This window comes from Lemur catta, chromosome 12 (assembly GCF_020740605.2).
Source record: "Lemur catta isolate mLemCat1 chromosome 12, mLemCat1.pri, whole genome shotgun sequence".
Classification (NCBI taxonomy): domain Eukaryota; kingdom Metazoa; phylum Chordata; class Mammalia; order Primates; family Lemuridae; genus Lemur; species Lemur catta.
Window position 1 is genome coordinate 46,596,781 of NC_059139.1, and position 18,317 is coordinate 46,615,097.

Consider the following 18,317-nt stretch of genomic DNA (forward strand, 5'->3'; position numbering starts at 1 on the left):
CCTAGGTCCTTCCAAATCAGGCTCATGTCAGTCTGAGGCCATCAGTAAGGAAAGTCCACTATATTCAGTCCTCAACAGGCTCATCAGATGGCTGAGTAGAATCTACATCCAGGGAAGCTCTGTCCTTTGGAGACCCTCTCACCTACCCTGGAATTGAATGCAGGGGCAGCTCTGTGTTCCATTCTCTGCCTTCATTTGGCAGAAAGAGAAAGGCTAATTCTTTGCTAATGCCTTTGGCATTTCTGAAAGAGTTAAGAATAGTACCCAGTATTAGAACCATTTTTTTTTGAATGACAGAAAAATCTCTATAAAATGTCTCTTTGCTATAAGTGAATAAGTATTGATCAGCTTAGAATGAACTTGGTTTTTAGCTCATATCATTTGAAGCAGTTTTCATTTAGATAAAAACTTCTTTGTATTAAAAGAGGCCTTTGGAGTCCTAGAGGACTTCCATTTTCCAAAGACATAAGTATTTTTGTTAATTTAAAGGATTAAAAACATTTCCTTTATTTGAAATAAAGTTTCAAGAAGACAATGAATAAAAAATTTTATAAACAGTGTCACAGAGTGAGTATTTTATCAGAGTCCTCAGTAGATGTGGTTTCAATGAAATACTATGTGTGAAAGGGCTTTGAAAAGTCTAATTTTCTTCAGTGCAGGGTGGGTATAGTAGGTGTTTTAACCAAGTTCACATGGGTAAATAAATAAATAAAATTCTGCCTATGGAGAGTTAATGGATGAAGTGAAATTTGTATTTGGTACTTAAAAATATTTCTGGACTGGGTTTCTGTGTCTTCATAGAATAAAGGTACAGCATTTTATAGTATTTGTGAAGTATTAAGCGAGAAATATGAGAATAAAAGATATTTGGAAATTGTTAAAAAGTAAATCTCCCAGAGATAGGGACAGGCTCTCCGTTTGTATGACTAAGAGACCATAAAGTATTAGCCATCTCCAGCCGCCTTAGAAAGACGTCTTCTCCCTCCTGCCTTTGGACTCTTTCTTCCTCTAAACCTCTCGTAGTGGCCGCAAGGGAGCCTTTCTACAGACTCGAGTCTGCCAAGAGACCTTGCTTTTGTTCTACAGCGCCTGTTTGAAATTTCACCCTCCCCAGGAGGCCTTTTCCTATTAAGTGAAAGCGAGACGTAGAACCTACCCTCTATACCACAAACAACACACGAACACGTCCGCGCAAGAAAGAAGTGAAAACAAAAAAAAAGAGTGACCGTTTATGCTGTTTGTCACGGTGGTATCTCTTAGCGTGTAAGCTCCACGCGGGCAGGGACTGCGTGCTTTGCCCTGTGCTGTTTTAGCACCTCAGACAAGAGGGTTCAATATGTATTATCTTGTGATGTTTCCTATTTCAAAACACGTGTCGGCTGTGTGCAGAACCCAGTCGGCTGGCTGATGTTTGATACTGTCCTTTTTGTTTCTGTCTCGATGGTGTGCTTCCAGCACTAGTCACAGAAGGGAGAGAAGGAAGAGGCTGTTGGGATGTGGATCCCGGGCTCCAGGGTGTGGTAACCGACTTGGCGGTCTCTGATGCGGGGGAGAAGGTATTGTGCACCGATTTGTCAGTATAGAGCACGGGTTGCTGTGTGTAGTGCCATAGCCTCAGGTCCTGCTCTGCCGCTGGGAATGACTGGGATGAGAGTGTTTTCTGAATTCTTCTCAATGGATTGAAATATTCATACTGAAACTTTCTAACTTATTCCTTCTCCACATGTGCTTGTTCTCCCTATGTCGTGTAGGTGTAAACAAAGAAATGATTGGAAAGTTATTAAAGCAGATTGAAAACTCTCTCGCGTGTGTGTCTGCGCTCTCCTGCTTTCCGCCCTGCAAACCTTTGCTTGTCGCCCGCCGCATCTGGCGGCTCTGGCTGAGCGGTGGTCCTGGGTGTGTGGGCCCCCATGCCACCAGATGGTGCCAAAGTAATTGAAACTCTTTTTTTTTTTTCTGGAATATTCTTCTGTCACTTTTCTTAAACTATCTCTCCTTCCAAAATTGATTTCCTGTCACCACCCACACTTCACCTACTTTTTTGTGGTAGATTTTTAATGAACCTCACCAATTTTTGCTGGGGAGAGCAGTTCCAAATGCTTCTTTTTTGACTTCTATATATGTGAGTGGTAACGCTCTCTTTAAAAATTAAGTGCATAAAACTTTCTATTAACTTCAAATGAAATTGAGATGTCAGACAGAGGAAAAGAATAAACATATGATTCTGGAAGGTGTCTAGTTGGCCTCCTCGGGCTTGTCTGGGGCTCAGGAGCTTGGCTTTCTCCAAAATCAAATTAGTACGTTACAGCTACCAATATGTGTCAATGTGGAAAAATGACAAATGTCAGATCTTCTCTTACATATTTAACATATTTTATATATCATTTTTTGGGTATCTATTATAATATATATGAGTGAGAAACCAAGTCTAAGGATTTTAAAAAATATATACAGAAGACAGCTGTGACTTTGTACTCTTTTTTAAATATCACAGGCCACAGTGATTATAGAAATGCAATATTTTACTCCACTTCTTTTAATTGTAAGCTTTCTAACTTCTTTCTTCCTAAGATGTTCCTGCTTTTCCTCCTTTTCAGTGCTGACTTCACCTTTAAGTCTCAAGTTTGTAGTTTCCAACTGCTTTTGTATTATTAGAAAAGAAAGAGTAAGTTGGTCAGTGATAGTTTAGTCTTGTGTGGAAAGTTTTGGCAGCCTCTACCCCTAAAGATTTCTCCCCCCATAATTTAGTCACAGGTAGGTAAGTTAGAGTAAGTGACCAGGTTCTTTGTTGGATTAACCAGTCTACAAAACTTCCCCTTAACAAGGCATTTTGAGAAACTAAATGAACTGAGATATAGGGCAGGGTCACTTGAAATCAAACTTTCAAAAAAGTATGGAATGGATATTTTGTCATTACTTTCCTTAACAAGGTAAGGCTAAAACAAATTTCTGAAAATTAAAAAGTTCAATCTGTAACCCAAATGCTAGAAATGTTGTGAATCACCAACTGCAGCTATGCAAGTTCACCACAAGATGGCAGACCAACTCCATTTAAAAAGATGATGTGAACTTTCCTGTCTTGAATCAAACTTGTGGTGTAAGTAACCACAGGTAGCACAATCCAACTCATTTCTCTGGTTCTAATTTTTATAGAGCATAAAAACTCTATACCATATGGTCTTATTACAAAAGCAGTGGGGTATTGAGGGACAAGGAGAACCAGTCAGGGGTGGGGAACCTATGGCCTTGGGGCCACATGTGGCCTTCCATGTCCTTGAATGTGACCTTTTGACTGAATCCAAATTTTACAAAATAAACTGTTTTTTAACCACTTAAAAGTAGATCTACTCAGACAAAAACAAGCAGCATACAGGAGATTGTAGGTTCTTAAAGGGTAGGGAATTTAATGCTCTCCCATAGCATAAGATGAGAAGTTTATTGTGGGTAATTAATATTTATTTATTGAATGAATGGAGTGCTATCCAATGCAACTTACAGTCATTCATTTGTGAAGTGTCCATTATATGCCAGGCATCATTCTTAAGTTTGAAGATGTAGATATGGATCACAGATAAAGTCTTGCTCACTCACTGGCTTACACTCTAGGGAGAGAAGGCAGACAGTAAATTAATAAACGTATAGTGCAATTCCAGAGGCTGGAAACCCTTACTATCCACAGGTGTCCCTAATGTGTGCTATGGGAGAGAAGAGGAAGGAGGCATAGATCCCTGTCCCTAAGGAGCAGACTGTCTCCTGTGACTTCATTCTTGGCCTCTGCTGATGGTACCTCTGCTGAGGCAGTCACTGGTCCAGTGAACCCACCTAAGTGCTCCCCTTTGGGCCATCTCTGCGTCTGGGTTTCTTTCCCCAGCCACTGGCTATTTTGTCATTATGAATCGCCTACATTAAGACAGAGAGTTAGAGGTCAGGCATGGTGTTCCTTAACTTCCAAACCTGGCCTCCCAGGATGTGAGGGGTTGGCCTGGCCCAGGAGACCCTTCAACCTGAGCACAGAGAGCTCAATTTGCAGTGTGGTTTACACAGGGTGAACATTGTCACTTAGAGTTTGTGGGACTTCCATGCTGTCGTCCTTTGTTAAGGGATGGTTGGGTAAGAATTGTCGTGCATCTCAAACACCAAGTTTGCACGAAGGGGGCTCTCATTGTCAAGTGGTTATTTAATTCTGTAGGCTTTTATTTCTGGGAGGAAACTGAGTCATGATAGATGAGGTAATCAAGTTTAGAGAGAGTGAAGTGATTAACCTAAGGTCATACGTTTTGTAACACTACAGTGCAGCTTTTCAAAAGTAAAATGATTATTCATTTTCTTATGTTTTTATGTATTTTAGGTGGAATATAGAAGTTTTCCAGGTTCATCACAGTCAGAGGTGAGCTACGCATGTCTTAAATATATCACCAGCCTCTATTTGTGGATAATGAAAGCTTTTTCAAGAATTTGATACTTATGATCTTATTTTTCAGATTATACAAGCTATACAGAATCTAACCCGCCTCTTATATAGCCTTCAGGTAACTATCCTCCTTTAATCTTTGACCTTGTGAATATTTCTCTTAATGCAATTCACTTTGATGATTACCAGACTTTAAAAATTAGAACACTTGAGAGGTAGTGAATGATCTTAAAAGAATGTCAACCTCCTAAGTGCAACATGTTGAACTTCACCTGGTTTTGTAATCAAGGCAATACCACCACTGCCTTTTGTACAGTTCTCTGAAATCATAAAACACATCATATCTTTTAAAAATATTGATGAGTATGATCTGGCTTGACGTTTTCAATGAAACTCTTAGGTGAGTGTAGCATGACTTCACATTTTCTGGTGAAAACTTAAATTCACACCTAAATTTTTTCCACTTCCACATGTGGCCACAGGCCTTTAGAGGAGTTAAATAACTCTTAGCCTTCTTCACTCTTGTGCTTGTTCATCCACTCCACATTTGTGTTGTACCCCCTCTGCTGGACGCTATGCTGAGAGTTGGCACACGAAGCCTACCCTCAGACGGCTTACCATCTTTCAAGGAAAAATAGGCATAAAAATTGTGCTTATGGTTAGAATTGGGTTGGATGATCCCTTAGGCACAAGAAAGAGGATCAGTGCATTCAGTTGCTTAATTTACTGATTAAAAATATTTTGGAATTACATATATGTAATGTTAGAATTGTTGACAATTTGTAGAAAAATTTGAGAATATGAGTAAATGAAAGAAAATGATTTCTGATTCTGCAGACAGAGAACTAACAATGATCATGTTAGTGTATGTCCCTCCAGATTTTAGAATCATTTTACGTATGTTCTTCCGTAGCAGGTAACTTTCTCTGTCATCAACTATTATTCTATAGCATGATTTTTAATGATTCTACAATAAGTCTATGAAATTCATGTATTCAATTCCTTATTGTTTATACTTTTGTATTATTAACAACACTGTAGTGAACATCCTTGTACACTACCCTCTTTGATTATATCTGAATGTTTCCTCAGGATAAATTACTAGAATTATTTTTTCAGGTTTTTAACAAATATTGCCAAAATAATCAAAGCAATTAATCCTCTTTCTTTTCTCCTCAATTTGAAAATGGATCAAGGTACCTGATTATTTTTATTTGCACTTCTTTAATTACTGGTGAGAGAAAACATTTTTTCCCTACTGGTTTATTATTAATGCATACTTCATATCTTGCTGAACATTAAAAGGAAATAAAATTAAGCCCAAGTTTTCACCAGAAATGTACAGTCATGCTACCTTTGATGTTTTCTTATTTATACCTTGACTATGTCAAGACTTCTTTCTCTCATGTTATATTATTCTTGTACCAGTACTACTATCTTACCTATTACAGCTTTGAGTTACATTTGAATATGTGACAGGGCTAATCTCTTATTTATTTTTATATGTATATGTATATATTCTTCCACAAGAGCTTTTGAATCTGGCAAGTTTCTTATCTCTTACCAACACCATTTAGTTAAAATTTCATTATATTTATAAATTAAATTGGAGGGAATTAGCACTTTTGCTATAATCAGTCCTTTTGTCTAAGAACATGGATCAGTCATCTCTTATGTTCTTCTAGAAAGCTTTGTACTTGTCCTCACATAGGTACTACATTTATATTTTTTACTAAGTTTATTCCTATGTCTCTTTTTTGCTATTGTGAATGGAATATTTTTTTTCACTATGTTTCCCCAATGGTTGTTGCTGATATCAAGATATTGATTTTTATCTATTTATATTGTAACTGGCCAACTCATTGAATTTTATTTTTTGTTTTAATAGTTTTTCCATTGATTCTTTGGAGTATTCCAGGTAGAAAATAAAAATTTGAAAATAATGATATTGTGGCTATTCTCCAACAATTATATCAAATTCATTTTCTTAGCTTACTGCTTTGGCTAGAACTTTTGAAAATGTGTTAAATGATAGTGATAGTAAGCTCCTTATCTTGTTCAAGATTTAGTGAGAATGCCTTCAGAGTCTTGTGTTAGATAAGCTGTTCTGGGGTAGATGTTCTTAGAGATCCATTTATCATGTAAAACAAATATTCCTTCTTTTACACGTCAACTGAGAAAGGCATACAGTTTGAGTATAGTCCATTAACTCTTGGGGGATGAAAACACTGAGCAATCCTGGCTTGTGTTGCCTGATGAAAACACTCGCAAGGTCATGTCTCTTCTTTTCAACCCTGCATACAGCCCTGTGTGGATTCAAGGTTTAGAAAAGCCCGGTGACCTAAATGACCTAATTTTTGCAACACATTAGCATTGAAGCAACACTAGAAATATCAAAGTCTCCAGTGGATTCGCTTAACCTCACCAAAGCTTTTGAGCTGGTCCAAGGCCATGGGCTCTGAGAGATTTCTGTTCATGGCACGGTCATCTCTTTTGAAGCTGAATCTCTTATGCATGATTGAAGTTTTTACATGAGCATTTTTGAATCAGATGAAAATGAAATTTGATCCCTATATTAGGAGAGTAGAGTTAGAAATGGGGCAAAGGCAGAGCAAAAGGAAAGGACACAGAGCTATGCTAGCAAAGTAAAGTTAAGAGAGAGTGAGTTGGGAATTTCCTTAAACTTGAAAAACAAGTGCTGTTCTCCATCCTAAATATAGATATAAACTTTAAGTGTGAAGACAGGATATTCATTTAACTTTAAATGAATATTCAATCTTCAAATTCCACTTCTATGCCAGGGAGGAGAATGATCTTCTCCCAGACATTAGGTAGACATGAAGACTACTTCATGGTAGCACTTAATTGTTCTAATTGTTAATTGTTACATGAGAGTTATTGCCTGTGGTAGTTTTGACATATAAAATATTGGATTTTTGTTTGTTTTTACCATACTGATGCCTTTAGGCTTTCTTAGAATTAGGTGGTGATGCACAGTCTACAGTTTTCTGTAGCCAGGTCAGCAGAGTCTGAATGGTTTATTATTATGTGCTAATTATTTCATATTTAAAGATCACTGTAATTAGTACCTGTTCTCAATGGTAATCATTGTTTTCTTTATAACAACTGCCAAAAGCCATTAATCAAATATTCAATGAGTCTGAACTTCCAGAAATTAATTTTCAAATTTACCAATATGAACTTTCTTTCAGAAGGCCCCAGTGAACACATTTCTAAGTCTTATTTCAAGACAAGTATGAATTTAACTTTCAAAAATATAGTAAACTGCTGATCTCACAAAGAACTAATGGTCAAATCCCCATCTTCCCAACATCTGTAACATGGCTAAGTTTAAAAAATTCTTAGGAAGGAAAAATGTGAATTTATCCCTTGGAGAGTAATGATTTCTCATACTGAGTCAAAACATACACACATCGCCAGTATGTGTCCATTTTCAATTTGTTCCTTCTGTCCTTCTTTGTACTTTAAATGGGAACTTTTAAAATGAAAAGTTTCCAAGGGCATTCACAGAGATTTTTTTTTTTTTTGGTTTTGTGGAATCCTTCCAAATCTTGGTAATTATTTCCTGTGATGCTGCCAAACTTGTCATAGGCAGATATGGTAACTCAAAATGTTTTTTTAATCTGGTTGGTAATGTCCTCTGGGCTTTAGAGTATCTATTTTCCCTTAATCATTCCAGCCTCCTGTTAGTGATCTATTAAACAAATAAATTTCAGCTTAGTTTTTTATGCGTGACCTTCCTGCTATAATATAAAGATAAAACTGTAATGAGACCAGCTTTAGGCACTTATATATCTCCTAAAAATGGTATTCACTGCTATCCTTGGGTATTGTGTTGTAAAAAGGTTACTTACCAAAAGTCTCCAAATAGTTGGCTTTTATTTTTATGTCTTCATAAAAGCAGTATAGCTCAAGTAATTTCTGGTTTGGGGCTCAAAGAAAAGATACTGCTAGGCTTATATAGGTTCTTAAATTCTCATGAATTTTTGGCTGGGAAGGCCTCAGCAAGAGACTCAGATGTAGAACATGAGTGCAGGGCCTTGTGAGTTTCTGCACTGAGTTCTTATTCAGAAGACTGCATAAATATTACCCAGGAACCAGCAACAAACCGTGTTTCCACAAGAGGGGATGAGTATGGCTTTTGTACTTTGTTTGTGTTCTCTATACATTCCCAGGTATTACCACTGGGAGACGTAGACAAGCCTATTTGAAATGCCAAAGTCTGTCTTTGGAGGTAACTTACAAAAAGGGCAGAAATATTAACAGAAAATAATTTCAGCATGGGTTTTGTGTTTAGAGGTGGTTCCAACCAAAAGGGCAAACAAGATGGAAGCCTGTGTTTCGTTATCCTTCCTCTCGACCCCCTGGCAGGCCACCTTGACCATTCAGGACAGCCACATTGAGATCCACAAGCTGGTCCTCCAGCAGCAGGAGAGCCTGTCCCTCGGCCACTCTCTCCTCCGAGGCAGCCCCTTTCAGGACCAGGAGAAGCCCCGCGACGCGGACAAGCAGCGCGAGGAGCTGGCCAACATGCACAAGCTGCAGCACCAGCTCCAGCAGGAACAGCGGCGCTGGCTCCGCAGGTGTGACCAGCAGCAGCGGGCGCAGGCGGCCAAGGAGAGCTGGCTGCAGGAGCGGGAGAGGGAGTGCCAGTCGCAGGAGGAGCTGCTGCTGCGGGGCCGGGGCGAGCTGGACCACCAGCTGCAGGAGTACCAGCACAGCCTGGAGCGGCTGAGGGAGGGCCAGCGGCTGGTGGAGAGGGAGAGGGCGAGCGTGCGGGTCCAGCAGAGCCTGCTGGGCCCCTGGAAGCACAGCCGCCAGAGGAGCCTCCCCGCAGCCTTTGCTCTGGGCAGCAAGGAGGTACGGGTCTTCTGGAGTGTTGTAAGGCCGCCTCTCAGAGACGGGGCTAGTCCTGGCCGTTCCTGGGGTGTTCACCAAATGTCTACCTTTTTGGTTTTTGGGTAAGAGCTCATGAGGGTTTCTCAGTTTGTAGGTAGCCAGAGCTGGGACCTTTCAGGGACCATGCATATGCATCTTGCCTTAAAATAAGAAAAAGTTAAAGGTCTGGGTCCTATCCGATCATTGGATTGTTGTACTCCAAGACACTCTTACCTAAGAAGAAACAGAAGCGAGCTGTCCCAGTAAGACTAGCGCGGGTTTGTCCTGCAGGCACATGCACTGTGAGCGTGCTGTTTTCCCAGCACTTTAAGAACCCTCTTTATCTCATCTATTCTTAAGAGTTCTATGTAGATGTACCTTTTAGTAGCTCGGTTAGCTACTACTATATATTATAGGTACTGAATTTAGTAAGTGTAGCAAGCATAACCAAATAATACTATTCTGTTATGCCAAGCTCTCTTTGTAAATTTGATACAGTAAATTCAAAATCCATTTAAACAAATAAGAGTTATTTATTTATGTACATCCTCTCTAACCATGCTTGACAATTCCATTGGTCTCAAGAGTTTATTTTTCTGTGCTATGTGCATGTATGCTTTTTTTTGATAGTGTATAAAGTTATAAAAGTTGATACAATTATAAGAAAGATCTATGTTGCATCTGTTTTTCTTTCAAATTGGCTAAATTCTTCATGTGTATATGGCTATGTTTTCAACTTTTTTATTTAGGAAAAGTGAAAATGCTACTTTCTCTGATTAAAATAAAGTAGAAACACTGTAATGTCATAGAACACTACTTGGGTTTTTTTTGGTTACTGTTATCGTTTTTAAGATAGGTTATGCATAACCAATTGAAGTTTTTGGTACTACCTCATTAGAAAGGAGATGGGAGGAGAAAGTAAGTGGTAATATTCTTCCTGACCTCATTCTTACTAAAATCTTGATTGCTGGATTCTATTAGGAATAAATATTTCATGAAACTTTTGTAAGTTGCTAGAAAAATTATTCTACTTTTTCTGTATTTCTTTATACAGGTAATGGAACTTAATCGATCTGAGAGTTTATGTCATGAAAATTCATTCTTCATCAATGAAGCTTTAGTACAAATGTCACTTAACACATTCAACAAACCGAATCCATCAGGGATCCATCAAGATGCCACTTCTCCCCCAAACATGTCCAATTCTGATCTGGTAAGGACTAGTGAAAATCAAGTAGACCTCAAGATGGACATTTCCCAGCCCTCAGATGTCAACCATGAACTGTGGACAGCCACTGGGTCCTGTCATCGAATACCTCCTCTCCACGAAAGCAGCAAGGATTCTTGTAAAAATGGTAATTAACACTCTTCAAACGTATCTGTATAGTTTCAGCAGAAAGTTGTCTCTCTGAATGGTTGGCTCTTTTATAGAACAAATCAAAGTGGGCCATAGAATGGGAATAAATTGCTCTGAAGAGCTGGAGTTTGTGGCATTAACTGTTCCTTGGGGAAGTCTGAGGACTGCTTTCACTTATGAGTACGAGACAAGCAAGACCATGGTTGTAGGGCTTAGGGAATACCATGAACATGTAAGAACCAGACAGAGTTTTCTGATCTGTAGGTTAAATGATAACATCCCTTTTAAAATATTAGCAACTTGATATTTATTCCCCACTATTATAAACCCTGCCACGTCCTGATACACATACCCATTGACTCTCAGAAATAAAAGATATGGACAGAGTTTGTGGTAGGACTTTATTGTCTATCCAGGGAATTTCCTGTAATGTTAGTAAAATCTTTTGTACTGTTATTAAACACCCAAAATGAAACTGTTAACATCATTTGTCATTGTTGAAAAAAAAAAAAGTGGTGTCTCTCTATAAGTACCTCGTAATAATGCAATTTGCTAATCCCATTAAAGCATTTGCCAAATATAAATGAAAGGCAGCTCACGTTACCGACTCCACGTGAATCCAAGTGATTTAAATCTATATCTATTATAAATTGTTTTCTGTGGGATATGAGGTAGGGAATGAGAAGAACTTGAAACCTCTCTACTGAAAAACAGATGGTATGCAATAGAATAAACAAATGGCTGACCACATGGATGTGAAATAAATCACCGACAGCAAAATGTTTCAGGAACATAAAACAAGCAGTAGTACAGAGGTCTTCAGAACTGGACTCAGATTTGTTTCCATGCTTAATATATATTCTTAGTTTGTCAGTTGGGAGGATAATTTTTCAGCAACAAAAAGTTTTGAAGGTATTCAACTTCTCCCAATTCGAGAATAATAATTCTGACTCTGCCTGCAAGTTGATTTATGACTAATCCAAAAGATGTTGATTCTTAGCAGTGGCTAATTCTTTACATTACTTAGTCACTGTGGTAACATTCTTATTTCTTGTCAGCATATAGGAGAGAATGAAATAGTTCTTTAAAGTATCATTTCACATGTTCTTTAAATAAAGAAAAAGTTACATTGAAACAGTTTGGACAAAAAAAAAAAAAGACAAGGCAAAATTTAGAAAATGTAACCCCTGTAAAATGTTATCTTGCAACGTCAGTGCTATGGAGACCACATTACAGAATGCTTTTTCTAGACACATGTTGCTTTGCTATGTTGATTCACTAATTTGCTATTTGCAATGCTTTATATATTTTTGTCAGTGTGGTTTTGCATACTGGCTTTGGTATATTTGAAAAACTCAGTTTGAGTTAAACCACATTCAGCTTTTGTTTAAAAGAAGTATTTCTCTTTTACCTTTTGTGTGTCTCCCATCCTTTTCTACTGATTCGTGCTTCAAAGTAGAAAGCTTTTAGGCATTTGGCAGCATACTTGCAGTAGATAGAAAATGTACTAAGGAAATAAACAGTGATTATACACAAAACCAGTCTATCCACATGTAAGGAATTAGATGTAGCCGAGGGAAATGCTGAGAAAATGTACTTACGCTTAGGAAATTGTATGTCCAGAGTAGGCCAAGGACACTCAGGACATTGACAGGAGCAAGGAAAATCAACTGTGGCCTAAATCTCTCAGGAACATCCTGGTGTGTATAAGCAGGGATTAGATCAGAAATGCTGTGTGCACTGTTAACCACCGGAGTTTTTCAACAGTCAGAAAACTGTGTGTGTTTACTTAAGCATGATAAGCAATTTCTGGGGGAGAGAAAAGAAAGAGAAGAGGAGGTAATAGGGAAGTGGGATGAAAATTGGATATATTTCTCAGTGGGCGGTCAGGGCCAGATGAAATTGTTCAAACCACTCCAGAGCCTTCATAGATAGCTCTTACCATTGAAAGTTGCACAAGATCAGCTGCTAGTGGTGGTCTTAGCTAGGCTCTGTGTGCTTGTGGGGGGCAGTGACTGAGGGGCCTGGGCTGGACGAAGCAGGCTCCAGGGTGTGCTGGGTGGTGAGGACAATGTGCCAGAACCACGAACCATGCAGTGTTGTCTCTCCTTCACTTTTTGCTGCCAAGCCTTTCGGTGAGTGGTCATCGGTGACCACTGCTGAGGATCTCTGTAGTCCATAGTGTCCTGGCTAACACAATTTGCCTGTGATGTTCTGGGCTGCTATTTTAGCTCAATGTTTATTTCACCATGATTTCATTAAGGCTATGCTGATTATTTCATTATTAGGCCATAAGGTCAGCTGGAATGCCTTAATGCTTTGCTCTTTTGCCTGATCCAGTATGATGTGTGTGTGTGTGTGTGTGTGTGTGTGTGTGTGTGTGTGTGTGTATGTGTGTATGACCAGCTCAGATCAGTGGAAATGTGCATTTCTGGTATGTAAGTTTCTGGATGGGAAAAACTGTATGTAAATAAAATTCTTGAATGTGTTTAGATGTCACCTGGTTGGAATGTTTATTGTTTCACTCTAGCCTCATCAGACGTTGTAGTGCGCTTTGTGCTCTGATTGTGATTAGCTTTTGAATTGTTCTATCCCACCCTTGCCACCAGTAATTATGACACTTATCATATTTCAGGCACTGTGTGAAATATGAAACTCATTTAGTACAACCCCCCACTGAGATGGTTCTGTTATTATTTCCATTTGAGAGGGCAAACTGGGACACACAAAGGTTGAGTGACTGGTCCAAAGTCACACAGCTAGTCCATGGCAGAGCCAGGAATCGACCCTGGGAATACTGGCCCTGGAGTCCCTGTTCTCAATCATTACACTATAAATTGTTAATTTCTAGAAAGCTAGTTCAAGTTGTACTTTCTAAAGAAGCTAGTGTAGATATAGAGTTAATCCTTTTGTTATGCCTAAGGATTCATGTCTAAGGGCCAGGTTTTTGTTTTTATTGATATTTTCCCTTCCCTTCTTACCTGTTGAATATTAGCATTTGGAGGCTATTTCTAAATGTTTTGGATTGCTGTGGCCAACTCTTGCATGGGCCTGAGAATCTTCAAATATCATAAATACTGTTTAGCTTCACTTTTTTTTCCCCATAAGGCACATTTTCTTCGTGATATTTTGTTTCTCTAATGTTGCCTGATAATAACCCCATTTTATCTGTAAATATTTTTTAAGGTAGCACTTTAAAGAACTTTACCCTCCAGTTTTGGAAGCTATTTCATGAGCAAAATTCCTGGATGTTTGAGCATTAAATCCAAATTGGTATTTGATTTTATTTACAGTGGAAGAGATGGTTAGTTTAAGAACTTTATCTGAATTCCTCTGAGGGACACCAGCCAAGACTACAGAAAATTTGAATTTCTTTAAACAATAAATTTCCTATGGGACAATTGCCATGTAATTGGCCCTATGAGATGCTCAACAATATTACTCTCCAAGGCTAAACAAACAAACAAACCTCAAAACCCAAAAGTAAAACTGTATTATCCCTGTTATTTTTTTCCCTTAGCTTTAAAATTCTAAAACTCTATTTTGAATGCATCTATCATTTTAGTTGCCTTTTTCATTAATCAACAGAGAAAACATTTTATGGCATAAAAATATGAAATCTTCTTAGCCTCCCTTTTCTATTGTATTTTTATATACCTCAATATTTGTACATTACCTAAATTTAAAGAATTATGATTTTGTCATACATATGATAAAATTTTAATCAAGAGCTAAATTTTATGTTCATCATGTAGATATTGAATAAAAAACAGTAATTTTATTAAGTTTGGGATCCAAAAGAGTGTTTTCTTTTACTACATATTAGAATTTTGTGCCAAGCAAACTATTTTCAAAATTCAAAGCATTGTATTTAGAGTACGTCATCTTGGTAATATTTCTTAAAAAATACAGACAGCTGTGTTAAACTTTCAATGACAAATGTTTTACATAAGGCGAGAAAAAAGAAAATTTCCAAATGGAAATCTATGCGAGTTAGTATTCAAATAACAGTCTTTTAAGAAGTGAGAAGATGGTAATTTCTTATGTTTTAAAAATATTCCATAATTCAGAACTTGACACCTTATTTATGTAATCTGTGTGGAAAGCAGCTTTGCCAAAAGACCTTCAGGCAGTTTCCCATAAAACTGAAGCTGGCATCAGACAACATAAACTTCAGTGACAAAAGTGTATTTGAAGAGGAGGGATGATTAGTTCACTAGGGCTGCCATAACAAAGTGCCACAGACCGTGGGGCTTAAATAACAGAAATTTCTTTCCTCACAGTTCTGGAGGCTGGAAGTCTGAGCTCAAAGCATCAGCAGGGTTGGTTTCTTCTGAGGCCTCTCTCCTTGGCTTGTAGATGGCCGTCTTCTCCCTGTCTCCCCCCTGTGCCTGTCTGTGTCCCAATCTTTCTTTATAAGGACACCAGTGAAATTGCACTAGAATCCACACTAAGGACTGCATTTAACTTAACCTCTTTAAAGACTCTATTTCCAAATATATTTTGAGCTACTGGAAGTTAGGACTTCAAGGTGTGAATTACGGCAGGACACAATTCAGCCCTTAATGGGCGATAAAATGATTATTTTTCTCCCCATAATAGTTTTAGGTATCATAAAAGCCTTAATTTTTAAGAAAGTTTACCAAAGTTAAACTATAATTTAAGAGCATGTTAGTTTTTTTGACCTGGTTAGAGAAATGAATTGAACTTTGTAAAAATAAATAATAATAATTATATAATAGTAAAACTATGGTAAATATATCTGTATATTTATATTTATAGGTATCTATGTTATTAAGCCTATGTCAACACGTAGAAATTAAGGAAGAAAATATTGAATCTATGGGTTCATTACCTATTTATTGAAATTAGGGCAGAAAATATCAAGTCTATAGGTTCATTTCCTACTTCTATTATTAATACCTAATTACAAAATTTAGGCCATATTTCTAAACCTAGGCCTTAATTAAGGGACTTTGGAAATTTTGAGCTCTCTCTATGATTAGGAGAGATCTTAGGTGCCTGTATTTTGGATTGCTTAAATGAAACTGAAGCCAAAGCATTGAGAACATTCATTATGGCATCAAATTATTATCCACATGTATCTATAGGAGTTTTAAGAAGTCAAAATTAGGAAATCATTGGGCAACTCTTTATCTTCTAGAATCCTGACTATCACCTTAGGTGATGTTAATATTTTAAAGGAAACCATAACATTGCTTGCTCTTGGTAATCTACGTCATGAAAAAAGTATAAAGTATGGGGCTCAAAGACTTAATGTTAATTTTTCTCATCGACAAGTGTAGATGATTGACTTTAGCCTTTTGCAGATTTTATACCAGGAAAAGGAAACATGACATATGCTTGTAGAGCCTGGTGAGCCACGAGTGCTTACTGCCAACTTCCTGACTGCATGTTTCTCTGGGGGCAGGTTGGCTGTGTGAGCCAACTGGGCCGGGGCCATCCCGCCTTAGCGCAGAGCCCAGTACACAGCAGGAGAGCAAAACCAGCAGGTGGGTGGATTCAGAGGCAGCCAGCCAGCCCTGTGGCTGCCTCTTCATCCCCGCCCGGGGTTCCAGTTTGGTTTGGACAAGCTGCTAAAGTGGGAGTCTACTTGGTATGAACAGCTCCAGAGGTTAGGCTTGGCCTTGGGTCATCCTTAGCTTAAAAAAAATGGAAAAAAAAAAGTATACATATACACACACATACATATGTATATATACATGTACATGTACGCACACCCCCATATGTGGTCTGTGGGCTGCATGTTTGACCTCTGTGGTATAGTATGACTTTATTCTCAAAGCGATTAAGGGTTGGGTTTGGAAAGGAAACTATTTGTAACCATTTATGTACCAAACATAACCTGCAGGATAGGGCTTGTTCCCGTCAGTCACAGTGGATCGTGGGCAGTGATCCAACACCAGCAAAAGAAGCATCACCGTCTCCATGTTTCGGAATCTGGGGACTATCTCCTCCCTCACCCCATCCCCATCCCTAACCATGGCAATTCTGATTTTAGAGCTTGCTTAAACTGTGGTGTGTTCAGCTGAGTACCGTTGTTTTGTTTGCCTAAGAAGAATTTGACCATGTGTTTCAGGGAGTGGCAAACTTTTACTTAAAGAGTCATATAGTAAACATTTTAGTTTTTGTGGGCCATCAGATCTTCGTTGCTTAAAAGCAGCCATAGACAATATGCAAAGAATGAGCTTAGCTGTGTTCCAATAAAACTTTATTTGTAAAAACAGGCGACTATAGTTTGCCTACCCCAGAAGTTGGTTTCTAAACTTTTTTTCCTTTTACTTAAGTTGAGGAGTGATGAAGATTACATTTCTCCTTATTTGGAATATTCACGTAAATTAATTCACCTTTGGGTGAATTAATAATGTAATATTATGTAGCACTTCATGTTGTCCAAAAGCACATTTGAATTTATGATTGCTTTTGCTCTTACGACAGTCTTCTGAGATGATGGTTACTGTCTCTTTTTCAAATGTGGCAATTTTCTCTTTCACTTTTGTTCGGTCTCTATAAAAACATAAATTTAGAAAGATATAGTTGAATGTACAGGACGGAATTTAAGTCCAGAGATTTAGAACTTAGAGAGACTCTTCTCTCCAAATCCCCAGATCCTGTGGTGGTGTGGGGAAGGCCACGCTCTAACTGTGAAGCTAATGAGAAGATACATGGATGGGATTTGTTGCTAGAACCATGATTGCCATAACTGGCTGCGCATCAGAGCTTCCTACAGCATGCAATAAAAATGCAGATTCCTCCATTCAAAGATTCTGATTTGAATCAGGGCTTCACTGGGGCCTGCAAACTTGTGTATCTAACGTTCTCCTTAGGTGATCCTGAAGCAGCCAGCCTGGCTCACATCCCTGCACTGCTGGCCTGAAGCACTGGGCCTGATGTTAGAGCACCTTAGTTCAAACCCCGACTCTGGCTTCTGCTGCCACCTGATCCCTAAGTCTTAGTTTCCTCATCTGCACAAAAGGGAAGGAAGTGTTATTAATAACAGAACTTTTACAAAAATGCCTAGCATGTCCTGGGGATCCAATGAACATCTGCTTCCTTCCTACATTCTGGAAATAATTTATTCTAATTGTGATTCAGGGGTGGCCTGCTAATAAAATGAAAGTGTTTCCTAAATGTCATTAGAAAGCCAATAGTTTAAAATGTGATTTTTAAAAAAAATTAGCTGTAAACTGGGGAATTTTTTGCTCAGAATGGCAGTATATTAGAAGGGTCACTATCTCTCTGTATTGGTCTCAAAGGAGATGTTTGTTAGTCTGTCACCAAAATTGTCCTGGGGAGGAAGCCCTGAGAGCACAGAATTTTGCTTTCCTTTGTTCCCCTCTGTAGTGGAGCAAGTTACATCATTCAACCGTGTTTTCAGAACGAAATGTAAGCACCCAAATGTAAGGTATTTTGACAACAAAACTGAACATCTCTATTTGGGATGGAGAGCTTCTGTATCTATAGACCATCCAATGCTTCTTGGTCACATTGTTTAAATATGCCCCCAGGAAGACTTCTAATTGTACTTTGGTTCTCTGAGTGGGCTCTTCTACTAGAAAGAATATGTTGAAAGCAGCCACCAGGAGTATTCTGGTGTAAACCATTTCAAAAGTCTGTTCTGGCTTCTGA

At 38.3% G+C, this 18,317-nt stretch overlaps 1 protein-coding gene across 5 annotated transcripts in view; it reads left to right on the forward strand.

The window, feature by feature from the left end:
* ARHGEF28 (Rho guanine nucleotide exchange factor 28) overlaps positions 1-18,317 on the forward strand; it is a 265,920-nt gene that overhangs the window by 226,988 nt on the left and 20,615 nt on the right. For all 5 annotated transcript variants that reach the window (XM_045566117.1, XM_045566119.1, XM_045566118.1 and 2 more), the window contains 5 exons: positions 1,456-1,556; positions 4,349-4,387; positions 4,482-4,529; positions 8,804-9,292; positions 10,365-10,665. In XM_045566117.1, coding sequence (XP_045422073.1) covers positions 1,456-1,556; positions 4,349-4,387; positions 4,482-4,529; positions 8,804-9,292; positions 10,365-10,665 — 978 coding nt within the window. The remainder of the gene's footprint in view (positions 1-1,455; positions 1,557-4,348; positions 4,388-4,481; positions 4,530-8,803; positions 9,293-10,364; positions 10,666-18,317) is intronic.